Raw genomic sequence first — 23,011 nt, forward strand, 5'->3', positions numbered from 1 at the left:
TGTATACTAGCTCTCCAGAATAAATCATCACATAAGCTTCATACAGGCGGCGATATAGTTTTGGATGCCGCGCACTGAGAATTTGCAATGGGCACACGGCCACATAACGTACCGCCGAGTTTAATGGTTCGTAAGCAAAGTCCGTATTACATCTTGGCAATAGAAATCACGGAACTTATTCAAGTTGCTTCAATAAATGGCCATTTCATCACTTTCCAGTGGATTATCGCGCATTGCGGCGTGATGGGAAACGAAGAGGCAGACGCTGAAGCTAAAAATGCCTTAACCAGTGCCCCTGTAGTACACACTGCGTTTTCACGAGCTGACACGAATGCCCTGCATTGCTGTGTGATCGCAGCTACACACTTTAGCACTGGACCGAACCGGAACGGCGACACCGGTGACTTTACAAATGGGACCCGGAAATGAGGTTCCGCAAGCTTCCTAAATTTAAACGGCAACTCGCAAGTGCGATCCACCTCATTCGTCTTGGTGTCGCGTACACCAGACGTTACAGACATATCATCGGTCGCAGTGACACCGGTCCTAATTGTGAACACTGTGATGTGCCAGAAACACTAGAGCACATACCTTGTGAGTTCCAAGCATCGACAAACACGGATTTTTTCTACTGAACAATATCACAGCAAGTCATTAGCTTATGAGACCGTGTTGGGCCCTCGGCCAGACACCAACAGTACAACTGTGGTCATAAGAGCGGTTATAACTATTTCGGAAGCAACTTGACTATATGCGCCGCTATAACATTTTTCTCAGCTAGAAAAAATTATATATACTCACCTCTCTATCTCACCAACGACTTCCATTAGTCTTCCTTCTCTCCTTTCCCCTCCCCCAGTGTAATGTAGCAGGCTAGAGCAAGCTATCGCTCAGGCCGACCTCTCCGCCTTTCTGTCAATAAACCTCTCTCTCTCTCTCTCTTATAGCCTTTGGTCTTCATTTCATGGAATCTTAGTAAGACAAAACTCAGCATTGATATTTTGCCGAGAATCGCCATCACCGTGCAGAGAATTCAATACGGCATACTGTAACTTGTTTTCCTTCACTTTTCTCCTTGTACGCAGGCGTACACCACAAGTACTACAGCAATGAGTCCAGTACTTACGTCAAGAATGGCACCCACATCGAAATTGAGTACGGCAGCGGCAGCGTGAAGGGCGAACTGAGCTCGGATACTTTTGGCTTGGGCAACGTGAAAGTCAAGGGCCAGACTTTTGCCGAGATCACAGAGGAGGACGGCGAAAGCTTCGCCGCAGGAAAGTTTGATGGTGTACTGGGCTTGGGTTACCCGCAGATGGCAGTCCTCAATGTACCGCCCGTTTTCGATCTCATGTTGGATCAAGGCGTAGCGGAGAAACCTGTGTTTTCTTTCTATCTCGACCGCAACGCCGAGGACCCAAGTGGAGGCGAAGTGCTTTTCGGTGGCATCGACGAAGCGCACTACAAGGGCGATATCACCTACGTACCGGTGACTAAAAAAGCTTATTGGCAGTTCAACATGGACGGGTGAGTAGTATTTCTTTTTTTTCGTCTAGGTGTCTACTTTTTGTAGCTTCTGCATACACTTGAACCTTATGTTAGAGTGGCTCAAAGTTGTTACGCAGCGCACATTGCACCAGTCTTGGAATACGCGACCCTCGACGATTACCGGTCTCCAACTTAATTTGATTGGGTCAACAAGGCGCATCGTACCTAGCAAAATTACTTGCACGAAACAAAGTTCACGTTTTCTTTCAAGACGTTGAAAACGTTTCTTGCGCTCTTTCTCTCTCTGATTTTTATTTTTTTCTACATACCTGCATTCCCACGCCTGCATACCACGAGTGAAATCTCAGAAATGTGCCCACCACATGGTTAGCATCTATGTGTTACGGAAGAGAAGAGACGCCGTATCGATGAGGCTGTGAATGAAATATATTTCAAACAAGCAGCAGCGCTGTGACCGGTTGGAAGGAAGGAAAGAATTGCCTGGAAACTGTGGCACGCACCCACGCTGGGGATTGGAAAAGAACCGGGTAGGTTGACGTAATACTGTTAATTTGTTAGCTCACGGTTTTAAACTATTGAAAAAGGGCAAAAATATTTGAGAAATAGAACACTAGAAATAACGAATACAGAAAATGAAGCATATGGTTTCACCAACAACAATAGGTTAATGAATGAATAAAGCAATTTGAAAAAAGGTCCTTTAGGAGTAATAATTCGTTCTACAGTCTGAATCTTTATGAAGCTTTGATAAACTCCTGCAAGGCATCGGGAACTTTCCCGTCAGTGAATCCCAGGGACAAAGCCCCCCCAAAAAATACGGAGACCACCTTTCGTCCTCTTCGTCAGGCACACACGCGCATCGTCCCACAAAATTTCAACATGCATGTAGCGATTTTTTCACGGGGAGTATTTATTTAGGGGTCCTGAGTCGGTTCCAGCCCGGGATCACAGTGTGCAGGCAGCACAAAATGATTGTGAACAGGACAACCCAGACCGAGCTGCACAACAACAGCGTCATCATCTTCTTCCATTAGGTGCTCTTTCAGTGGCTAATTCAGAGGGGTATTTCAACATCCATTACATTACCCCGGCTTGTAAAGCACCGTCTCGGTGCCAGCTATGTCTAAAAGGGCGCGTCATCATTGTAGGCCTTCAGGCGTGAGACATTCACTATGTTGGTTCTGAGAGTAGTAGTGAAATAGATTAAAAGATTTGGTTGTCGGAGAAATTTCATAGGTGACAGGTGTCACCTGGTGCACAACTTGGTAGGGCCTAACGTAGTGCGATAGAAGCTTCTCACTGAGGGCAACACTATGAGATGGGAGCTACAGTAGGACGACAAAGGCCAGAGGAAAATCACCTTCCCTGTGTTGGCCATCATACAGGGTCTTTTGTGGAGCCTGGGACAGTAAGATCCGAGTGCGGAATACCGTGCGTGCGATGAAAGCTCGGGTGATAGCATCTTGAGTGTATAAAGTCGTGAATTTCGGGACAAATGGAACCATCAAACAAAAGGCAACGAAGGTTCACGCCCAAAGAGTAGATAAACAGGCGCATAGCCGGCAGTTTTGTAGCGCGATGAATTATAAGCAAAGGTGACAAATGATAGTACAATGTCCCAAACTGTGTGATCGTCTGAAACGTACACACTCAGGCAAAAGGGTGTTAAAAGGGTGTGTGGTTCGTTCTTTTGGGGACTAATGGGGCTGCCATAACCATTAATCCCATTAAGGACTGATGGCACCGGGTCTAACAAATAGTCCACACAGATGAGCTCAAGGGACTAACATTTAGTCCTCACACTTACACCTTAGTGAGTAACTGTTAGTCTAACAATTCACCTCAAGGAACTAACATTTAGTCCTCACGTTTGCACCTTATAGAGCAACTGTTAATCTTCACATTTACACCTTACCGGGCTACCATTAGTCTTCACAGTTGCACCTGCCGAACGAACGGTTGATCCACTGAAATACCCCAATCGGATGAACTTTTTGTCCCCAGTTCAAATGTTGTTTTTTGTTTGTTTTCCGCCAGGCCTAATACTTTTTTTGCCTGTTTTTCTGCGCAGTGAGAAACAAATTGAGCAGAAAAGAACACGCGAAAAGTAGAAAAAATAGAGAAGTGAATTCATGGTGAAGTGTACAAGTCCAGTCTCGTTGTCACATCTTGTTCACTCCTTGTGGAGCTCCTCCGACGGAAGCGAATAATGACAGGTATTGCAGACGACAGCGCACGCGGCCTTCTGCCCGTTGTGTTCCCACGGCTACATGTACAACAATACAGTAAAAATAGTTAGACACACGTGACAGAAGATGAATATGCACGAATATGACAAGTACGTGCACGTTAATATAAAAACAAGCGTTAAAATATGACACACTAATAACTTTACCTTCACATCTCGCAATGTCTTTCTGAAGCTGCTCTGGCAAAAGAGATGGATGACAGGCATCGCAGAAGCCAGCGCACACAGTCTTCAGCACGCTGTGTGCCCACGGCTTTACAATAAGTATGTAAAATAGTGAGTCACACGTGACAGAGGATGAATACAAATGCATATGAGAAATACGTGCAAGGTGAAATGAAAACATACGTGAGATATGACATGCTAATGATTCCACCGTGATGTGACACGTCGTCAAAGATTCATTTCGATCATCGTAGGGTACAGCTTAGGAGCGGCAGCTGCAGCCACAACTCCGCGAACCTCCGTGCCGCTAACAAGTCGGCGAGTCCTAAGCGAGCAACGTCGTTCAGCTCGAGCAAGCGAACGCGAGAACCAACACAGCGTTGCACGCGGAGTGTCTGCCGCCAGCGAACTTCGGTGAAGCGAGCGTACGCTTCACCGCCGCCACGAACAGCGCCGAGCTGGTTTGGAGCTAGCGCCGAAGAAATCGACGGTAAGGCGGCCCTTTTCCACAAATTCGAGCGAGTGCAGCGGGCAAACGCGAGTCCGCCGACGTGGCCAGCGGACGGCGCTGAGCTGCTTGCGACCGACTGTAATGGCGACCGATTTTCAGTGAGTTCCGACGCTAGCGAAAACCACGCCAGCCCGTGCTGGTGCACACACAGCACGCGACATACTATAACCAAGACCAAGCTCTTTATGAGAACCGGCAACGTGTTTTCGACGACTGCCAACACAGCGACCTGGTCTCAGCCCAATATCGTCAGCCCGGAGCTCATCGCGGTGGCGAAGACAGGCGAGCACTCGATGAGCGAGCGTACGGGTGGCCGACGGCAATGGCGGCCAATTTCCAGGCGGTCGCAAAACACAGCGAACTGCAGACGCCGAGATTGACTTTCGCGATGCATTTCGTGCGTGCGATATACAACATGACCAAGCCCGTTGCTGGCAAGCGCGATCCGTATCGCACACGCGACAAGTAGGTAGAATAAAGAATAATAACCTACTTGCTTTAGAATAGAGCACTGTTTTCTGCCCTGAGTCGGACTGAAGTATATATCCGATAGGCCTGTTGACTTCTCGGCTGCCATATTGGCCTCCCCAACTGTTGCTGTCGTCTGTTGGTCATGACTATCTTGAAGCCAGAGATATACAGCGCCGCTTGGTGACGTGTCGAGGCTTGCCCCAGACTTCATGGGTGCAGCGAAACGCAAAAGCAGCACCCACTCTCATCCAAGCGTACACACAAGCACCACGTCGTAATTCTTGGATCGTCGAATCCAGGCTGCCGTGGTCGAGCACAACGAGCGCGATGCATCGCTAACTGTCACCGACAAAATACGGGGAAAGACTGAGCCTGCAGAGGAGGAGAAGGACATCTGTTTTGTGGAGTAGGAGGGCTTAGTCACCTTGGCAACGCGCTGCCTGCATTCCCCGGGCGGTTCATCCCTTTTTAGAGACTAAGTTGTTTCGCGCTGCAATCTTTCCTCTGCGGTTGCTCCTCAACGGTCTATCCGTTCATCGCGCGCGCCTATTGGGTTCCATTACTCCTTTTTCAGGAAATTTTGCCTTAAAATGCATGGAAATTATGTCTCTCAGTGTGCGGTCGATTCGTTCTGTCAGCCCTTTGGTCTCACGATGAAAAGAAGTGCTAAAGTTGTGATGAGTAGCACATGATCGCAGTAGGTCATTGACCACCCGACAAAGGAAGCAGCGACCACGATCTGTGAGTAGGTGGCAAGGAGCGCAATGCTGAAAAATGACGTGGTACAGGAGGAAATCAACAACATCAGTCGCGCCACTGATTGGTAGTGCTCGGGTGGTTGCGTACCGAGTGACATAATCCGTGGCTACTGCGAACGCTTTATTTCCATTTATAAAAGTTAGAAAAGGGCCAAGCAAGTCCAATGCCACTTGATTCAACGGCTCAGCTGGTACTTGAATAAGTTGGAGGTGACCAGCAGGAGGAGTCGTAGGTTTCTTTTGGCGCTGACAAAGGTGTCAAACAGCAACGTTGTGGTGAATTAAACGATAAAGGCCTTTCCAGAAAAACCGCCGTCCAATAAGGTCGTATGTTCGGGTGACGCCTAATGGCTCTGAGGATGAGGGGTCGTGAAGCTCTAGAAATATGTCTTTGCGCAGATGATGTGGAACCATAAATAAATGTTTTGCGCCCTCTCGATGTAAAATTCGGTGATACAAAACAGTCTTGCAGAAGAACATGCTGATAGAAGGGTCGGCATTATCGGCTTGTAAGCGGTCATGATGAAGAGTAGTGATGGATCTCGCCGTTGTTCATCTGCGACGTGCAGAACGTCTGTGATGGCGAAAATACAGGCGTCGGCTTCCAATTTAGGGGAGTCGGGTGGTTCAACGGGGTGGTGGGACAAGCAGTCGGCATCACTGTGCAGTTTCCCAGATTTGTACACTACCGAGAACATTTACTCCTTCAGTCGTAATGCCCAGCGGCCGGGTCTTTCAGTAGGGTTCTTTAGCGTTGACAGCCAGCACAGAACATGATGATCTTTGATGACTGCAAACGGACGTCCGCACAGATACGGACGAACTTTGGCGATGGCCCAGACGAGAGCTAGACATTCCACTCGGTAATTGAATAATTCCTTCCAGACTGTGACAGAAGGCTACTGGAATATGCCATAACACGGTTAGTGCCACTTTGTACTTGAGCGAGTATATACCCCAATGCCACGGCCGCTGCCGCTTGCGTTGGTGCGAAGCTCTTTTGCTGGCTCAAAGTGGGCCAGTACTGGCGGTGAACTGAGAGCGGGAATCATTGATGCGAAGCAATGTACCTGGTCCGCGCCCAAGGAAAAAGCCACGTTCTTTTCGAGGGGATCTGAGAAAGATCGAACAATATCCGCAAAGTTGACGACAAAATGGTGGATGTATGAGCAGAGCCCCAGAAAACTGCTGACCTCCTTTGGGGAACGCGAATGGAGAAATCACGGACAAGGTGGACTTTGTCAGGGTCGGGTTGGACTTTAGTAGTGTCGACAAGGTGACTAAGTAGCGTCGTTTGACGGCGCCCAAAAGTGCACTTTGACGGATTCAGCTGGAGGCCAGCAAGGCGAAATACGTCAATAATGACCGACAGACGTGGGATGTGGCTTTCAAACGTGGGCGTGAACACGATGACATTGTCCAGATAGCCTAGGCAGGTTGAACATTTAGAACCGCGTAGGAGAGAGTCTATCATGCGTTCGAAACCTGCAGAACCATTACACAACCAAAATGGCAGGAACTTAAATTGGTAAAGCACGTCGGGTGTGATCAAGGCTGTCGTCTCGCGGTCATAGTCATCGACAGAAATTTGCCGGAATCTGGATCGAAGATCGAATGATGAAAAATACTTGGCACCAAGGAGGCAGTCGAGTGCATCTTCTATTCGAGGCAGTGTATAAACGTCGTTTTTAGTGATACAACTGAGATGTTGATAGTCGACGCAAAAGCGCCATCTGTTGTCCCTTTTTTCAACTAGCACCACAGGGGATGCCACAGGTGACGCCACAGGTGATGCCCCAGATGATGCTCAAGAACTGGAAGAAGGTTCTATGACATCTTTTTCTAGAATTTTCTTGACCTCCTTCTCAATAACATGGCCCTCAAAGAGCGACACATGGTAAGGGCGTTTTATAAGGGGACTGGCGTCTCCGGCGCCGATACGGTGGGTTACGATGCCTGTGCGGTCTAGTGAACGATCGTGAACATCAAAAACATCGATGTAAGAAAGCAAAACACCACAAAAGACTTCAACTTGACTAGGCTAGAGGTCACTGGATATCATTTTGCCTAGGAATGTACTATTGTTCGCGGGTATAACAGCTTTGGTCCCAGTATTTGTAGCAGGGGTGAAGGAAGAAATTCTACGTCCTTCGAAAGTGAAAAGCTCTGCTAGCGTGATACCTTGGAACGAACTTGGGCTGACTTCGAAAAGTTTAGGACAGGAAGAAGCGTATTGTTGGCCACAACCAATACAGTATCTCGCTGTTGTTCATCTGCGACGAGTTGCGGCAAAGAGTGAGGTGAAGGAGTGGAGCCGCCAAGTATGCGTCATGAGGGACTGGCGAAAACGGCATCTTAGGGATGTAAACCGCAACTGGGGGTGGAATTCGAAGAAAGTCTGTGGCCCGTAGCCGCGTGCAACTTGCAGGAGGGGCATCACCACACAAAGGCAGTCGAGCTTTAAAACGCTGGATAAGCAATCGATGAGGGCAAAGTGACTAGCCAGGAAATCAATGTTAAGATGACATCATGTGGGCAAGGGGCAAGGACAGCAAAGAGCAACGAAGTCTGCTGACCTGCAACAGTAACACGAGCAGTGCACATACCGAATTTGGTGTTTGTCTACCGTTAGCTACGCGCACAGTTGAAAATACAGCAGGTGTCAGGGCTTCCTTGAGATGGGATCGAAGCTTTGAACTCACCACAAATAAACGGTAGCCAGTGCCAATAGGTGCTGCAACGGCCAGGCCATCGACGACGACAGCAAGTAAATTTCGTTCAGTAAGAGGAGTCGGTAGAGGGTTTCGCGTCCAATTCGCCAGTGCAGCGCCACCTCCAGGATCTGCAAACGTTAGTTTTCCGAAGAGTGACGAGAATTATCCGGTGACGGAAAGCGATGGCGCAGAGGGGAGCCAGATTGGCTAACCTGAGGGAACAGCGACCGGCTGGAGAAGTTCCTCTGGGCGACGACGTCCGCGTAGGTGGGTTGAGATTTAGTAAATGAGCAGTGTGATGGAAGGTCCAGAAGGGGGTCATCAGGGGAATATGGTCCTGTACGCGAGTCATCAGGGGAATATATTGTACGCCAGCCTGACGGATGTCACTGGAAAACCTTGGCTGGGAAGACCATCGGTTACGGCAATGGCTGGAAATGTGGGCAGCGTGAGAACAAAAAAAACAAAGCGGTCTATCGTCATTCGTGCACCACTCAGATGGGTTGTGGTATCGTTATGGGAATTGTGGAACTGAAGAAGCTGCGGCAACAAGTGGGGCAGCGTTGTGGTCAGGGTTGTGGATGGGAGTCCATGTTGGCTGAGGCGCAAGGCGAGCGAAGGAGGAAGGTAGCAAGCCCATGCTGGCAAACTCCTGCCAGACGACGGCTTGAATTATAAAAATAGTTGCCATGTTGTCAAGAGGAGGGGGCCTACAGGTAGCAGGGGTCATGGCTTCCAGCTTCTGGTGAACAATCCTGGTGATAGCAGAATTCGCGCATGGGCGGGGTCGCGCAGGATATTCGCACGAGCAAGTCGCAGCAGTGTTCGGAAGGTGGTTGAAGCGCTGAGTCATCAGCCTGTTTTCAGCTTGCTGAAAGCGCAGACATTCAGTGATGATGCAGTCGACTGTGGCACAGTTCGTACACATGAAAATGTTGAAGGCATCGTCAGCTATGGTCTTAAACTCATTGTTGACCTTGTCTACCTCTGGCATGTCTTTGTCGCAGTTGCGACAAGGGGCGAGCACGTCTTGAATGTAGACGATGTTGAATTCAGTAGCCAATTGAACACGTGAAGCGAGTTCCTGTCTGGCTGCCATTTGTCGAGCAAGAGACCGACCGAACAAAACAAATCGCGGAGCTTCGGTTTGCACAAGTCGATTCTTCCCCGTGGGTCTCATACCTCGCGCGTGCCGTACCTCATAGAATAGGACGTTGGCAAGCATAAGCGTCTCGTCCCACCTGTGGTGCTTGCTCACTCGCTCGTACAAGGTGAGGCATTCGTCGACGTCTGTTTTGTCGGTTCCGCAAAACGTGTCAGGGTCAATAAGCACGAAGGCATCGCAGGGCCGGTGTTGGCGCAGATTTCGAAGACTGTGGGCCACCTTCAGGCATGGTGGAGATCCAGAGCCGCGTTGCTGTAAGACCCACAACCTCGGCCAAAGAAGACGTTACGGGTAATATTTATTTAGAGGTCGTGAGTCGCTACCATTCCGGAATCACAGTGTACAGGGCGCACAAAATGATTGGTTGGTTGGTCGATTGTTCCTCAGAGTCCTGGTGAAACCCACCACGGGGGATCGGCCATGAAACGGACGGCACTTCATTTGTGAGATTGAATTGTTTTACCAGCCGGGATATATAGATAGGGATGTTTAAACAAAAAACAGAGTGTTAAACGGTGGAATAAAAAATAAAATGAATAGCACTAATAAAAACGATCAAGCTAATATTATATAAAATAAACTGAATTATTGCCTCAGCTTAACATTCTATTTGTTTTGTTGCCTTTAGAAAATCGCATATGGCCACGCAAACATTCCCGTGAGTCAGCAGTCAGCAGGACAATCCAGACCGAGCCCCACAACAACAGCGTCGTTGTCTTCATTTATTAGGTGGCCTTTCAGCGGCTCTGCCGGAGGAGTATTTCAACACACCTGGCAATATGTTACCAGAATTTCCCACTCAGGCTTTGCGTGTCAAATCAATGATGACCACAGCTGTTGTTCGAACAACGTGGTTAAGAAAGCGGCTGTGGATGTGCCAAAAATGAAAATATATTGAACAAAGAGAAACCACGCTTGGACTACACTTCAACTGCCAGTGCACCCATCAAACAGGCCTCCGTAATTTATCACTCTCCAAGCACATTAGCCAGCCCAGTCACTGTCTTAAGCGCATGAGCGTTGCTCTTCTGCGATTTGGTTTTCAGCACAGGTAGGTGGGCGAAAATGGGGAGTCCAATTTTATAAACAATCAGACATCTCTCTCCCGAGAAATCAGCGAAAGTGGTAATATACGGAGGGGGTAGTCGACTGTCTTTTTACGGGAGAAATAACGGTGCCTTAACTCAATTTATACAGCATCACGCTACTTATGTGAAGGTTCCTGATTTGATCCTTGCCGGCGCAAGCTATAGTTGCGGCCACTTCATTTTTTCATACTTGTGTCATAGTTAACACAATTAAAAAACTGCACTACACCTGCCTTGACTTCATCACCTATTGGTTGTCATGATGGCAGCAAAGTGTTTCGTTGATGTGTGTATACACGTGTTTTATGTGGGAGGTTGATGCGTGCGGACGTTGATGATTTTTTTTCTTTTATGCTCAGCACTGAACGCCTTCGGCATTGACCATTATTGCATAATATTGTTCTCCACAGAATTAGTCTATCTGACAAGGCGACCTTCTGTAAAAAGGGCTGCCAAGCAATTGCGGACACCGGCACGTCCTTGCTAACTGGGCCATCCGTTGACGTCAAGAAGATCAACAGAATTATTGGGGCTAAGGAAGCCTCACCTGGTCAGGTGAGACATAATATATGATGTGTCACACGAGGGCATTAATATTACTTGTGTCGAAGTGGAACGTATCCCATCAATGATTCAAAAAATAAGTGAAGGGTAAATTTCATTCAAAACAGACAAAGAACATTGTAAGTGAGCTTAAATCAAGTCAGACGCCTACTGATATCATAAGTCATTCAACCCCAAACAGAGACTGGTAAACAAAGAGTGGTGGCTGCGATTAGAAGCCTTCGCATTCACAATTCATTGAGGAAAAGACGCACAAAGTCTGTTTAGAGTTAAGTTCCACTGTAATATTAGAAAAGTCGTGGACCACCAGAATTTAAGCCCCTCGCTCCGCTGCAGAGTTCACGTGTTATTTTGTGACGAAAATCAATTGAAGGAGAGGCAACGAGGGGATGATGGAGGCTTGCGATGAAAAACTCGTATGTGTGCTGGAGCCGGCATTGCGACAAGCAGACTTGCCTTCTTCAAATTCACTATAGACTTATGGCGTACAATGGCGCATCTACCTCACTTTTTTTCAACAAGAAAAATCTGCTTGTAGAAACGTCTGCTCTAGCGCGCACTTCCTGTTCTCTGGATTTTCATTGAGGTCCTCAGAGTCATTCAAACAAAACTGAATTTGCTGCAAAATACTATACAACTACAGACCAATCCAAATTTACAATGCACGATTCATAAGCCATCGGCGTTACAATACAGAAAATAACGATCATTAACATATTTTTGTTAGGGGTTTTCGACGTGGGCTGTTAACGAGTCATTGTAGACAAGGGGTCTTTTTTGTTCAGTTCTCAATAATAAATATTAGGACATGGAAGTCGCTACTCTATCGGAATTCGTGAAAGTGACGGTGCGCCTTGTTGTTCCTTCAAAAGCCATTTATTATTGTAAACGCGACTTACATTCAAAAGCCATGCCGAAAGAAAAATCACACAAATTACGTCATATGCGAAGCTGTGGACAGTTTAGTTCGAAAAGCAAAGCTTGAAACAGCGCATGTTCCAAACATGAGCGCTCGAAAACTGAACGAAGATATTCCTGCTTTTGCAATTAGGAATTACTAATTACTTTGGGACCACTGGACCTAACCAAAGTTCATATTGACTATTTTGTGCACATATGTTTGTAAGTGAGTGCGCAATATGCGTGCCTAAAGCGCATAATTGTTGTTATTGTATGTATTGCTGAGTTCCTTCACAAGTCTTATTATCACCCCGTTACGCTGCACGTAATTACGAGCGCGAACCACTCATGCACTGTTCACGAAGGATCCAGAATGTTGTAGATAATGACGTTAAGATTACGCTCGTGCACTTCGAGAACATTGTACATTATTCTGGAACCTACGTGGCCACAAGTGATAACGCTAGAATATCTTATGACACGTGTATAAATGCCGACGCGCATCACCACTTGTTTGTTGACCGCCGGCCGACGCTCTGTTCGCCGTTATCAGCACCCGTGTGTTGCTGCAATCTCACCTTCAGTTCCTTGGCCACAAGTTTGAACTTAGCATCGAGTCTGCTGTCTTTATCCACGTTACGACTACGTGACAGTATCATAGTCAGTACCTTACAGCTGGAGTACCAAGTTGGGATTCATATCACGATACCATCTGCGGTAGTCCCTTCAAATGTTGTCATGTGCCCGTATATACCTTTCTTTTCAATATGAAGGAAGGTCTGGGGTGGTTGATACATGTTCATCAATTACTCACTGCTTTGCGAATTGGCTTCCGTGATACTGTACTTCATGGAACTTAAATTTCTCTTCGCTGTTACTTGCAGTATCTTGTGGACTGCGAAGCGCTGCCGTCATTGCCAAAGGTCACCTTTCACCTTAGCAAGAAGGAATTTGTGCTAAGTGCGGACGACTATATCTTGAAGGTGAGGCCTTTATTGCCCTACACTCGGTTTTGCATGGATTTTCAGCATTTAGAGAAGACCGCTTATGTATACATGTACCACATAGACTCTACCTTACGGCAAGCAGTAAATGACTGCATGTATTCAAATATTATTAGAATGATACTATGCGACGATGTCGCTGGTTTCCAAGCTGTACCTGCAAAACGTCATGAAAAGGATAACATATTTAATTTTGGAACAGCAGTGCACAGCCATGTAACACGAAATATGCCGGTCACAACGGGTGGTTATCTTATAGTTTCTTACCCATTGCTGTATAGCCTACATCTTTAGACATTAGCTTATGCTCCATGTTCAAATGTCGTACAATGGCATGTCTATCTCGCTAATAGACAACTATATATAGCCATTCTTCTTCAAGTCTAGGCGAATTCGAGACCGCACCATTCTATGGTCACTGCATCGTACCTTGCCAACCACTTCCATATCCTGCACGATTCCTGGGTGTGCACTCATTATAAAGTCTATTTAGTTCTTATTTTCGCCATTGGGGCTCCTCCATGTCCACTTGCGGTTTTCTCGTTTTCGGTGGAAGGTATTCCAAATCCGTAAATTATTGCGTTCTGCGAATTCCACCAGTAGCTCTCCTCTGGCGTTTCTAGTACCGATGCCATAATCTCCTACTGCCTGGTCTCCAGCCTGTTTCTTTCCTACCTTTGCATTAAAGTCGCCCATCACTATAGTATACTGTGTTTTTACCTTACTCATTGCCGATTCCACGTCTTCATAGAAGCTTTCAACTGAAGCGTCATCATCATGGCTGGATGTAGGCGCATAAGCCTGTACTACCTTCATCTTGTATGTTTTATTCAGTTTAATTACGATACCTACCACCCTTTCATTAATGCTATAGTATTCCTCTATGTTGCCAGCTATGTTTCTGTGAATTAGGAGCCCCACTCCCAGTTCTCTCGTGTCTGCCAAGCCCCGATAGCAAAGGACGTGCCCATTCTGTAGCACCGTATAGGCCTCATCTGCCCTCCTAACCTCACTGAGCCCTATTATATCCAATTTAACACCTTCTAGCTCCTCGAATAGTACAGCTAGACTTCCCTCGCTAGATAAAGTTCTAGCGTTAAACGTTGCCAAGTTCAGGTTCCAATGGCGGCCTGTCCGGATTCAGAGATCCTTAGCACCCTCTGCTGCGTTGCAGATCTGACCACTGCCGTGGTCAGTTGCTTCGCAGCTGCTGGGGACTGAGGGCCACGAGTTATTTGACGTATGCATGTGGGAGGTAGTGGCCAGATACTGCACGAGGGTGGCCAATCCTTCTCTGGTGAGGGACTGCGTTCCCGGCGGTGGTTACCGGTGAGGCCGCACCCCAGACCTCTTAATGCATTTCTATCACCACGCGGATTTTTTTAATCCGGTTGAAAACTGCGCGGCACCGGGATTCGAACCACGGACCTCTTGCATGCGAGGCGAATGCTCTAACCACTACGCCATCGCCGCTAATTGCATTGCTGAGTAACTCAGGGGACGAATTGCAACTCATGATTACGGAGTTAGACGAGGAGAGCAGAAAGGTGGGTCTTAAAATTAATCTGCAGAAAACGAAAGTAATGTACAACCTCGCAAAGAAGAAGCGCTTCGAGATAGGTAATAGTGCACTTGAAGTTGTAAAAGACTATGTCTACTTAGGGCAGGTAATAACCGCAGTGCCGAACCACGAGAGTGAAGTAACTAGAAGAAGAAGAATGGGGTGGAGCACATACGGCAAGCACTCTCAAATTATGACAGGTAGATTGCCACTATCCCCCACGAGGAAGGTATATAACAGCTGTATCTTGCCAGTACTTAGCTATGTAGCAGAAACCTGGAGACTTACAAAAAGAGTTCAGCTTAAATTGAGGACGACGCAGCGAGCAATGGAAAGAAAAATGGTAGGTGTAACGTTAAGAGACAAGAAGAGACCAGATTGGATTAGGGGACAAACGGGGGTTAAGGATATCATAGTTGAAATAAAGAAGAGAAAATGGACATGGGCTGGGCATGTAGCGCGTAGACAGGATAACCGCTGGTCATTAAGCGTACCTAACTAGATTCCCAGAGAAGGGAAGCGGGTCAGGGGGAGACAGAAGGTTAGGAGGGCAGATGAGATTAAGAAGTTTGTGCGTATAAATTGGCAGCAGCAAGCACAGTACCGGGTTAACTGGCGGAACATGGGAGAGGCTTTTGTCCTGCAGTGGACGTAATCAGGCTGCTGCTGATGATGATGATATAGCCATCAATTTTCTTTATTCACTGACCACCACTGCTACAACAAAATTGTTCGCCCTGCAATTTGTAAATGTTGTTTGAAATGTTGTGAGAGGAAATAATACTGCAGCTCACAGGTATAAAAATGCATCATTTGGTTAAACTATAATACACTTCACTCGGAAATCTCAATTTGAAAAAGTGGGAGTCAGATCGAGACATCGCACAGTTCTGTATAAAACTTGCGATCATTGGTGCTGATGTTGGCTTCATTGCTCCACTTCTCAATATTGCAGGAAAGGAGATTTGATGGCAACCTACGGGAAGTTATTGATATTACTTTTCATATTTCCATGTTTCGCAGTATGAGGTGCGGGTTATATGGAGTTTAGTTATACACGAAAAAAATACATTAACGTTGTAAAGAACACATTAGTACCTGCATGTGCTGCTGTGCGAACACGTGAGGCGCCTGAAGATTCTAACAAACCCTTTCACAGTTCGCAGTCTTAAAATTATGGGAAAAAGCCCCCATCCGTAAGACAAAGCCAACTTTTCGGGGCATTTCGCACTGCCCGTTCGGGGAAGCGTACCAGCTATTTTGGTTCTATGTGGCTTCAAATTGCTCTATGAATTTCTTACGAAATGAAATCATTCTTTCCTCTTTGAATATTTTATTATAAAATAGAATTCTATTTACCAGGTGCGATGTAGTCGTATATAAGTGTACCTAGCCACAAGGTAGATTTTTGCGTAGGCTGGGGTGCAACAGCCAAGATGTAATTTGGAGCAGCAATATGTTAATTTTGGAGCAATAAAGCCCAAGTTTGGAGCAGCTTACGTAAAAGCAAACATCTACTTTTTATCATAAAAGACAGAGTTTAAAGCCGTATAAAAACTAGGCTCAAATTTGGGGAAAAAAAGTATGTACAAACCATACAACCTCCGCAAATCGTGCAGAATGTACATCACTACTGCTGTTTCAACAAAAATATTATTTTTAACAACCACATTGGGCAAACAATGAGTAAGTCCACATTATCACTTGCCGTGCCTCTCAAATCCTTTGACAAACTGCGAACTAAAAGCTGCCATCCTTTATATTTGACAGAATCGTAAAACCGAGAAGCACGGGTGGCGAAAGTAAATACGGGTGCACAAATTGTTTTTCTTAGGCCAGCGGAAATGTCATTCAATGCTAAAATAAATTGCCAGTAACCTTTTTAGGCATCAACTATCATACTTGCACTCAATTACGCGGCGCATACATGCATCAGTAACTGAAGAAAATGTGCTATGCCACGTGATTAGCCCTAACAGCCTTTGCACTTGTGTCCATCTAGTCCTTCATCTCAAGTGTTGGTCTTTTATGCAGTGCGCAATAACGTAACAATAATAACTTCCAACTCGCCCAAGCAAGTATCCTTATGTGATGGAGTGCGTAGAATTCAAAGTGGGTGGAGTGCGCGGAACTTGAAACGGGGCGAGCGGAATTTGAAGTGCGCGCCATGAACGAAGTTGGAAGTCGGCAAGGAAGAAGTTGGCAAGGATGATAATAAATAACAAGAAATGACTGAAGCGCCAATTCGACGCAGACGCAGCGTTCATCGAAGCACGTGCGAGACAGAGAAAAGGGAGAGGAGTCGCAGCGGTGGCCAGAGGAAGATAAAGCACGCATTAGGGCGTCGGGGTTTCGGACTTGAGCCAAGGCTGCTACCTTCATCGTCCTGTGACCTGATGGGCTCCAGAACTACGAGGCTACGCTGACATTCCCGTACCCATGGACAGGTCTGAGCTGTCGATCTTCGGGCTCGAGCTCAGGCGAGTCTGTCCGGCCGTGACTCTATCTCGAGGCCGGTGCGCAAAATGCAGCGTCAGCTGGTGCAGCGTCCACCGACAGCCTAGGAAGGCTGCTTCTCCTACGACTCGTGTGGCTGCCCAACACCGATGCCAACTAGGACGACAAGAGCATCGACCCGTGCTCGGCACCCAGGCTCCTACACAACGATATGTGTGAGACGCCACTCCTTCGACATTCCGCGACACTCTCTGTGTAGAAACTGAGTGCTTAGGACTTGTGTTGTGTTTAGGAACTCTGGAGCTATTGGTATTAAATGTTTGCGTCAAACGGACTCGTCTTTTGGGAAGTGTCCAGAAATAGCACCTCGGTCCTCCCAAATTTAGCCTGTGGGTTGTGCGAAGCAAAAAAAACACGTTAGACCTTATAAGCTAACAAACACACTGCATTAATAGACACGAGGACTCCAACGCTGAAACCGCACACCAGAACAGGAGCACCGCAATGCAGAAACACGAGTGGCAGAACTTCCAAAACATAATGCGCTTTTCTGCGAAGCATTACTGTACTGGGTTGGAGGTGGCCGAAGGAGCGTTATGCGCGGGTTAGAACGAGGCCCAAATATTTTCGACCCTCAACACTCCCCTCTCTTTCACGCCCCTACTTTTTCTGTTTTTTTTTTTCACAGTAAGGCTAGGTTTAAGGCACCACTTCTAGGCTCGCTTGCACAACGCGTTTTACCGGATAATGTAACAACTGCACGCGTCAATTGTCCCGGCGATGGCGCCGGATATCTATCGTAGTGACGACGAAACTTCAATACAGAAAAATGTTTTATGTGCCTTTGCTATCGCAACCAGCGTGGTGGCAGGCAACACCGGCGTTTGCAGCATACCGAGCTTTTTTGCGTGAAGGAAACGTGGCATACCTTCAAGCTTCAGTTTCCTACATGCCACAATTACGTTGTTTTCTGATTAGGAAATTGATATCTCCCGCGAAGTGTCGGTGGCTACGGCAATGCATTTTCGTTTTTTATTTCCGTCGTCCCACGACATTGTGTTAGCGAACGAGTGAAGGCATCTTGCAGCGTCGGTTGTCGACAATGGCATTGGGGTTGTCTGGGCGTCCGCGTGTGTGGATCGGGCAGCATTATCAGCAAGGCCGTTACCGACAATACCACAATGTCGCGGTAACCACTGGAACACCACGTCATGTACTTTCGACGAAACTTCGTGAAGCACTTCTCTTATTTCATTCACTAGTTGTTGATGCACCCTTTGTCGTAAAGCTGATTGCAAGCTCTGAAGGGATGCCTTGGAGTCGCAGAACACAGAACACAGCTGAGTGACCCCAGTGTCGGGAACTGCCGCCTACACAAATTGGACCCATCGAGAAAGCTTCAAGTTCTATCTGACCTCTCCCGCCAGGATGCAACTTTACTGTGCCGCCTGTGGTTAGGCGTAGCTTTTACGAAGGCGTACTCCTTTCGCATTGGAATGGCGGATAGCTCCCGACGTGAATCGTGCGACACTGACGAGACAATAGAACATCTACTGTGTTCATGTGAACGTTTTGCGAGCGAACGCAACTTGCTGCGTGAAACGTTAGAGACACTAGACAGTAGATCATTTTCCAAAGAGAAGATCCTTGGTTCATGGCTCTACGCGTCGCAGGCCAGCAAAGCGACGCGGCCATTGCTAAGTTTTCTAAAGACGAACGGACTACGCGACCGCTTATAAGCGTGCAATGGACAAGGTCACACCTACACACACGTTGCCCTTCACTTCTCTCTCTCTTCTCCTTTAATTCCCTCATTCCTTCCCCAGTGCAGGGTAACAAACCGGACGTGCGTTTGGTTGACCTCCCTGCCTTTCATTTCTTCTCTTCCTCCTCCTCCTCCGTCGTCCCACCGTTAGGTGTCCGCTGTGGTCAGGGGATCAATGTTTGCGCGGCGCTGTCACAATGCCTTTTCGCATGTGCCCTCACCTCACTTTACACCGCGGATTTGGATTAGGGTCTGCGTGTTTGGATCTATTGATGACGCAAACTGCAGGTGACCAACGTAGTCTCTATTTCTCGATGAAATTAGCGCACCCGAAAAAATCCTTGAGGCTGGTCGGGAATTTCGGCGCAGCGTGACACAATTTTCACAAATTTCATGGTTTCGCCGCTGCTCAGAGCAACAACAGAGTATAGTATCCAATTGGCACAATTGGTGCAGCAGTTGCACCCTTGCGTACACTGCGTGCCTTTTCCTGCGACATTGAGTCATTCGAAGTTGAGACTTCGGGAAGGGCATATCAGTAAGATGCAATAGAAAAGTCGCACTACGAATGCATTTAGTAACGTTGATAGTGCTACCCCACACTATGGCTGTCTACATTTACACAACTTTGCTAAGAGGCAAAGTTGTGTAAATGAGTCACATTTAGAAGATCGTGAATTATTAACTTTTCAATACAAATCCTTCATATGTGCGACTGCAATTGGTATTTTGGCCTATTATGCGCCAAAAAAAAGAAACAAACAACATTGTTAAGTGCAACAGAGATCTTTTGCGCAACTTCAAGCCACACTAAGTATTAGTATTTCGCAAAAGCCAACATTTTCAGTATACTCCACACCATCTTCCCTCTAGCCATAGCCTCATAAACACCTTGTTAACTTTTCTCCACGTCTCTTACTCTCGCCGCCAAGGTCACATTTTCTTCCCGCTTTCATCGACTCTTTCTTACAGTGCCTATGTTTTTCTAATGTTGATCTGCTCTCAGAGCTAGCCCGTTTACCTAATTAGCCTTAACATTCACCACACCATGTTGAAATATGAAGGCACTTGTCACATGTGCAAAAAACTAACCGTCTTTGTTATAACTGCTCAAAGATGAGCATAACCACATTTTTAGACGCGCTGTGTTAACATGTTGAAGCTTTTGTAGCCACCTTAGAATCAAAATAGCGTAAATATTTGCCGAGATGACTGGAGCAGAATAAATTGGTCCAAGCACATTTCGCATCAGAAATAAAAGGAGGTCACTCTGTGCAATAACTGCATAATCGCTCAGCAAATGTCCTTTAGATACAAAAAAAGGGTCTATTCTGAAAAACCAATAACCACCGCACAATGAAGATGCTACAATTTTGAAATAATTTTTGTTCCCCATGAGCTTTCTTGTTACAATGACAAATGTCTTAAATGCGAAGCAGCTCTTTGACTAGCCTGTGTAACGCTGTTCGTCTGTATCTCCGTGCCAACGCACCGCACGGCGCTGTCTTTGCCGCATGTGTTGTGGCGGTGGCATGTAGAGCACGCCTTCTCTCACAGTGCGCGGTGACGTCACTCGTTACCTCGCCTTTGACGCACTCGCCACGTGTCACCTCTCTTTCACTTCAGCTTCTTCACCGCTCGCAACGTTCGAGTGCTCATCTAGTGAACAGTCTTTCGGCTCGCTTATCTGCTATGGAGAAGACGCCTAGAAGCGAAGCTCCTTCGCCCGCCGAAACATGCGCCGAAGCGATTTGACCTAACGCAGCCGTCGCCGGCGTTGCGGGGGGTAGCACAGCCGATCTCGTTTGCGAATGGCGACGTCGCCCCTGCAACACCGACGAAGTGCGAGTCAACCACGCCGATCGAGTTCGAGAATGAAAACGGCACGCGGGCATTACTGATAAGACGCCAGCCAAGGAAGCCGAGTGGAAGCACCTACACCGGCAGGCCAACACCAGAATCCTCGAAGTCGTCGTCCTCTGCAACGTCTCGAAAGTGCACCCTCTGCCGAATCACCCGCCGAATCGCCGTAGGCAACGCTGCTGCTCCCATAACATCAGGGCTTCCTTCGGAAAGATCTGAGTTTCACTTGCACATGCTGCACCATCTTTAAAAAGCAAAGAATTTCATGGGGGGGGGAGAATCTGTTATATCATGTCCCCATCACTTCACGTTGATTGATTTGTGGGGTTTAACGTCCCAAAACCACCATATGATTATGAGAGACGCCGTAGTGGAGGACTCCGGAAATTTTGACCACCTGGGGTTCTTTACCGTGCACCCAAATCTGAGCACACGGGCCTACGACATTTCCGCCTCCATCAGAAATGCAGCCGCCGCAGCCGGGATTTGAACCCGCGACCTGCGGGTCAGCAGCCGAGTACCTTAGCCACTAGACCACCACGGCGGGGTTCATCACTTCACGTAACGCAGGCAAAATCACATATAGCATAGCCATCTGATTTATTTATTTATTTATTTATTTATTTATTTATTTATTGATTGATTGATTGATTGATTGATTGATTGACGGACCCTTATAAAACTAGCACAACGCACCGCGGAGGATCGGCTGTACAACTGGCAGTGCCTGGCTTTGTAAACAAATTTGTTTATACTATCAATATGTTGAGGGATAGATAGAATTTGAAAAGACCTATTTGCGTTGCGCAGGTTTTAGCCCGCTTTCACAGCGAACTGCTGCCTTCTTCTTCTTGTTCTCCGATAGCATTAAGTACTGCTTTTAAGCAGGCGAAACAACATATAGGAGAGCCATCTTTAGCATTACGAGTGCGCGCTTCTGCCGAAGACAAGTCGCTCATATCTTGATCTCCAGCCGCTTTGACAACGATAAGAGTGGAGAACTAAATGAACCCACGCATAAAAAATCAAAAAAAAGAAAGCGACAAACAACAAAAATATAGAAAAAGAGAAAAGCATGAAGCAAAATAGAAATAAACAGAAATAAAAGAGACACAGGAACCATCAAATACAAAAAAGATAGAAAGTGCTGATGAAAGGAGGAGAAAAACGAAGAGAAACAGGATAGCTTCTTCAGCTCTGCACTTCCTGTAGACTTGGCACCTCTAGTGTGAACCTATGTTAATTTTTTTTCTCTTGCTTTTGGCTGGCTGTGGCTGTTTGACGAAAAGAAAACTCACACTGCGCGAACTTATGGCATCGATTCGCATAATGCTTACTTCCGGTAATTTGCTAAAACATTTGCTGCCGGATTACCGTTGATCGGGCGCACTTTAACTATCTTGGCGATCTCTCCGTCTGATGCAGGTGAAACAACAAGGAAAAACCTTCTGTATGAGCGGCTTCACCCCCATGGACTTTCCACCGGAAACGGGTCCCCTATGAATTCTGGGCGACATGTTCATAGGCCGCTACTACACCATCTTCGACAGAGGCAACGACCGCGTGGGCTTTGCCGAGGCCCGGTAGTCAGCATCTCTTCAAAAGAAATGTCCTAAATTTACCCTTTCTTTCACAAACGCTTATTGAAAATGCTTTTAAGGTGTACTGTTTGTTCCGGCGTATTTAAAGAGACGGTTGTCGCTACTCTACAAGTTCTGCTATTCAACCTAAGATTCACTGATCGTCCATCATTTTTGTTACTCGCCATGCCTGAAAGAGGACGCACCAAAATAAATAAAATAACGACATCACTGTTTCCATGCCTTCACTCTAATACTGTTTTATAAATCACTCAAGACCACAACAGCGTGACCTCTCTCAACAAATACAGCACAAAATGCTCCTCTTACCTCATAAAAATAGAACTAAATTACGATCAAATGATGCTGACAATATCTTTTGTCACTTTAGATAGATTCAGCCTTTGCATTCGGATGTCGTTTCACTCGCATTCTCTAGAGCTCTATATTAGTGTCATATGTGGATTCATGTTATGCTCGGATTAGTGTCCGTTCTGTGGCTTGCACGCCACCATACTGCGCATACCACACCACGGTGGTCTAGTAGCTAAGGTACTTGGCTACTGACCTGCAGGTGGCGAGATCGAATCCCAGCTTTGGCGGCTGCATTTTCGATGGAGGCGGAAACGGTGTAGGCCCGTGTTCTCGGAATAGGGTGCACGTTAAGGAACCCCAGGAGGTCGAAATT

The 23,011-nt window shown here is 46.9% G+C and overlaps 1 protein-coding gene across 1 annotated transcript in view; it reads left to right on the forward strand.

The window, feature by feature from the left end:
- LOC142787001 (lysosomal aspartic protease-like) overlaps positions 1 to 22,372 on the forward strand; it is a 50,981-nt gene extending 28,609 nt beyond the window's left edge. Inside the window, exons 4-7 of the mRNA XM_075884617.1 lie at positions 1,086 to 1,527; positions 11,040 to 11,184; positions 12,978 to 13,076; positions 22,169 to 22,372. Of these exons, the coding sequence (XP_075740732.1) occupies positions 1,086 to 1,527; positions 11,040 to 11,184; positions 12,978 to 13,076; positions 22,169 to 22,246 (764 nt within the window). The 3' untranslated portion in view covers positions 22,247 to 22,372. The remainder of the gene's footprint in view (positions 1 to 1,085; positions 1,528 to 11,039; positions 11,185 to 12,977; positions 13,077 to 22,168) is intronic.
- The last annotated feature ends 639 nt before the right edge of the window (positions 22,373 to 23,011 follow it).

The sequence above is a fragment of the Rhipicephalus microplus genome, unplaced genomic scaffold (genome assembly GCF_043290135.1).
Source record: "Rhipicephalus microplus isolate Deutch F79 unplaced genomic scaffold, USDA_Rmic scaffold_41, whole genome shotgun sequence".
NCBI classification, from domain to species: Eukaryota; Metazoa; Arthropoda; class Arachnida; order Ixodida; family Ixodidae; genus Rhipicephalus; species Rhipicephalus microplus.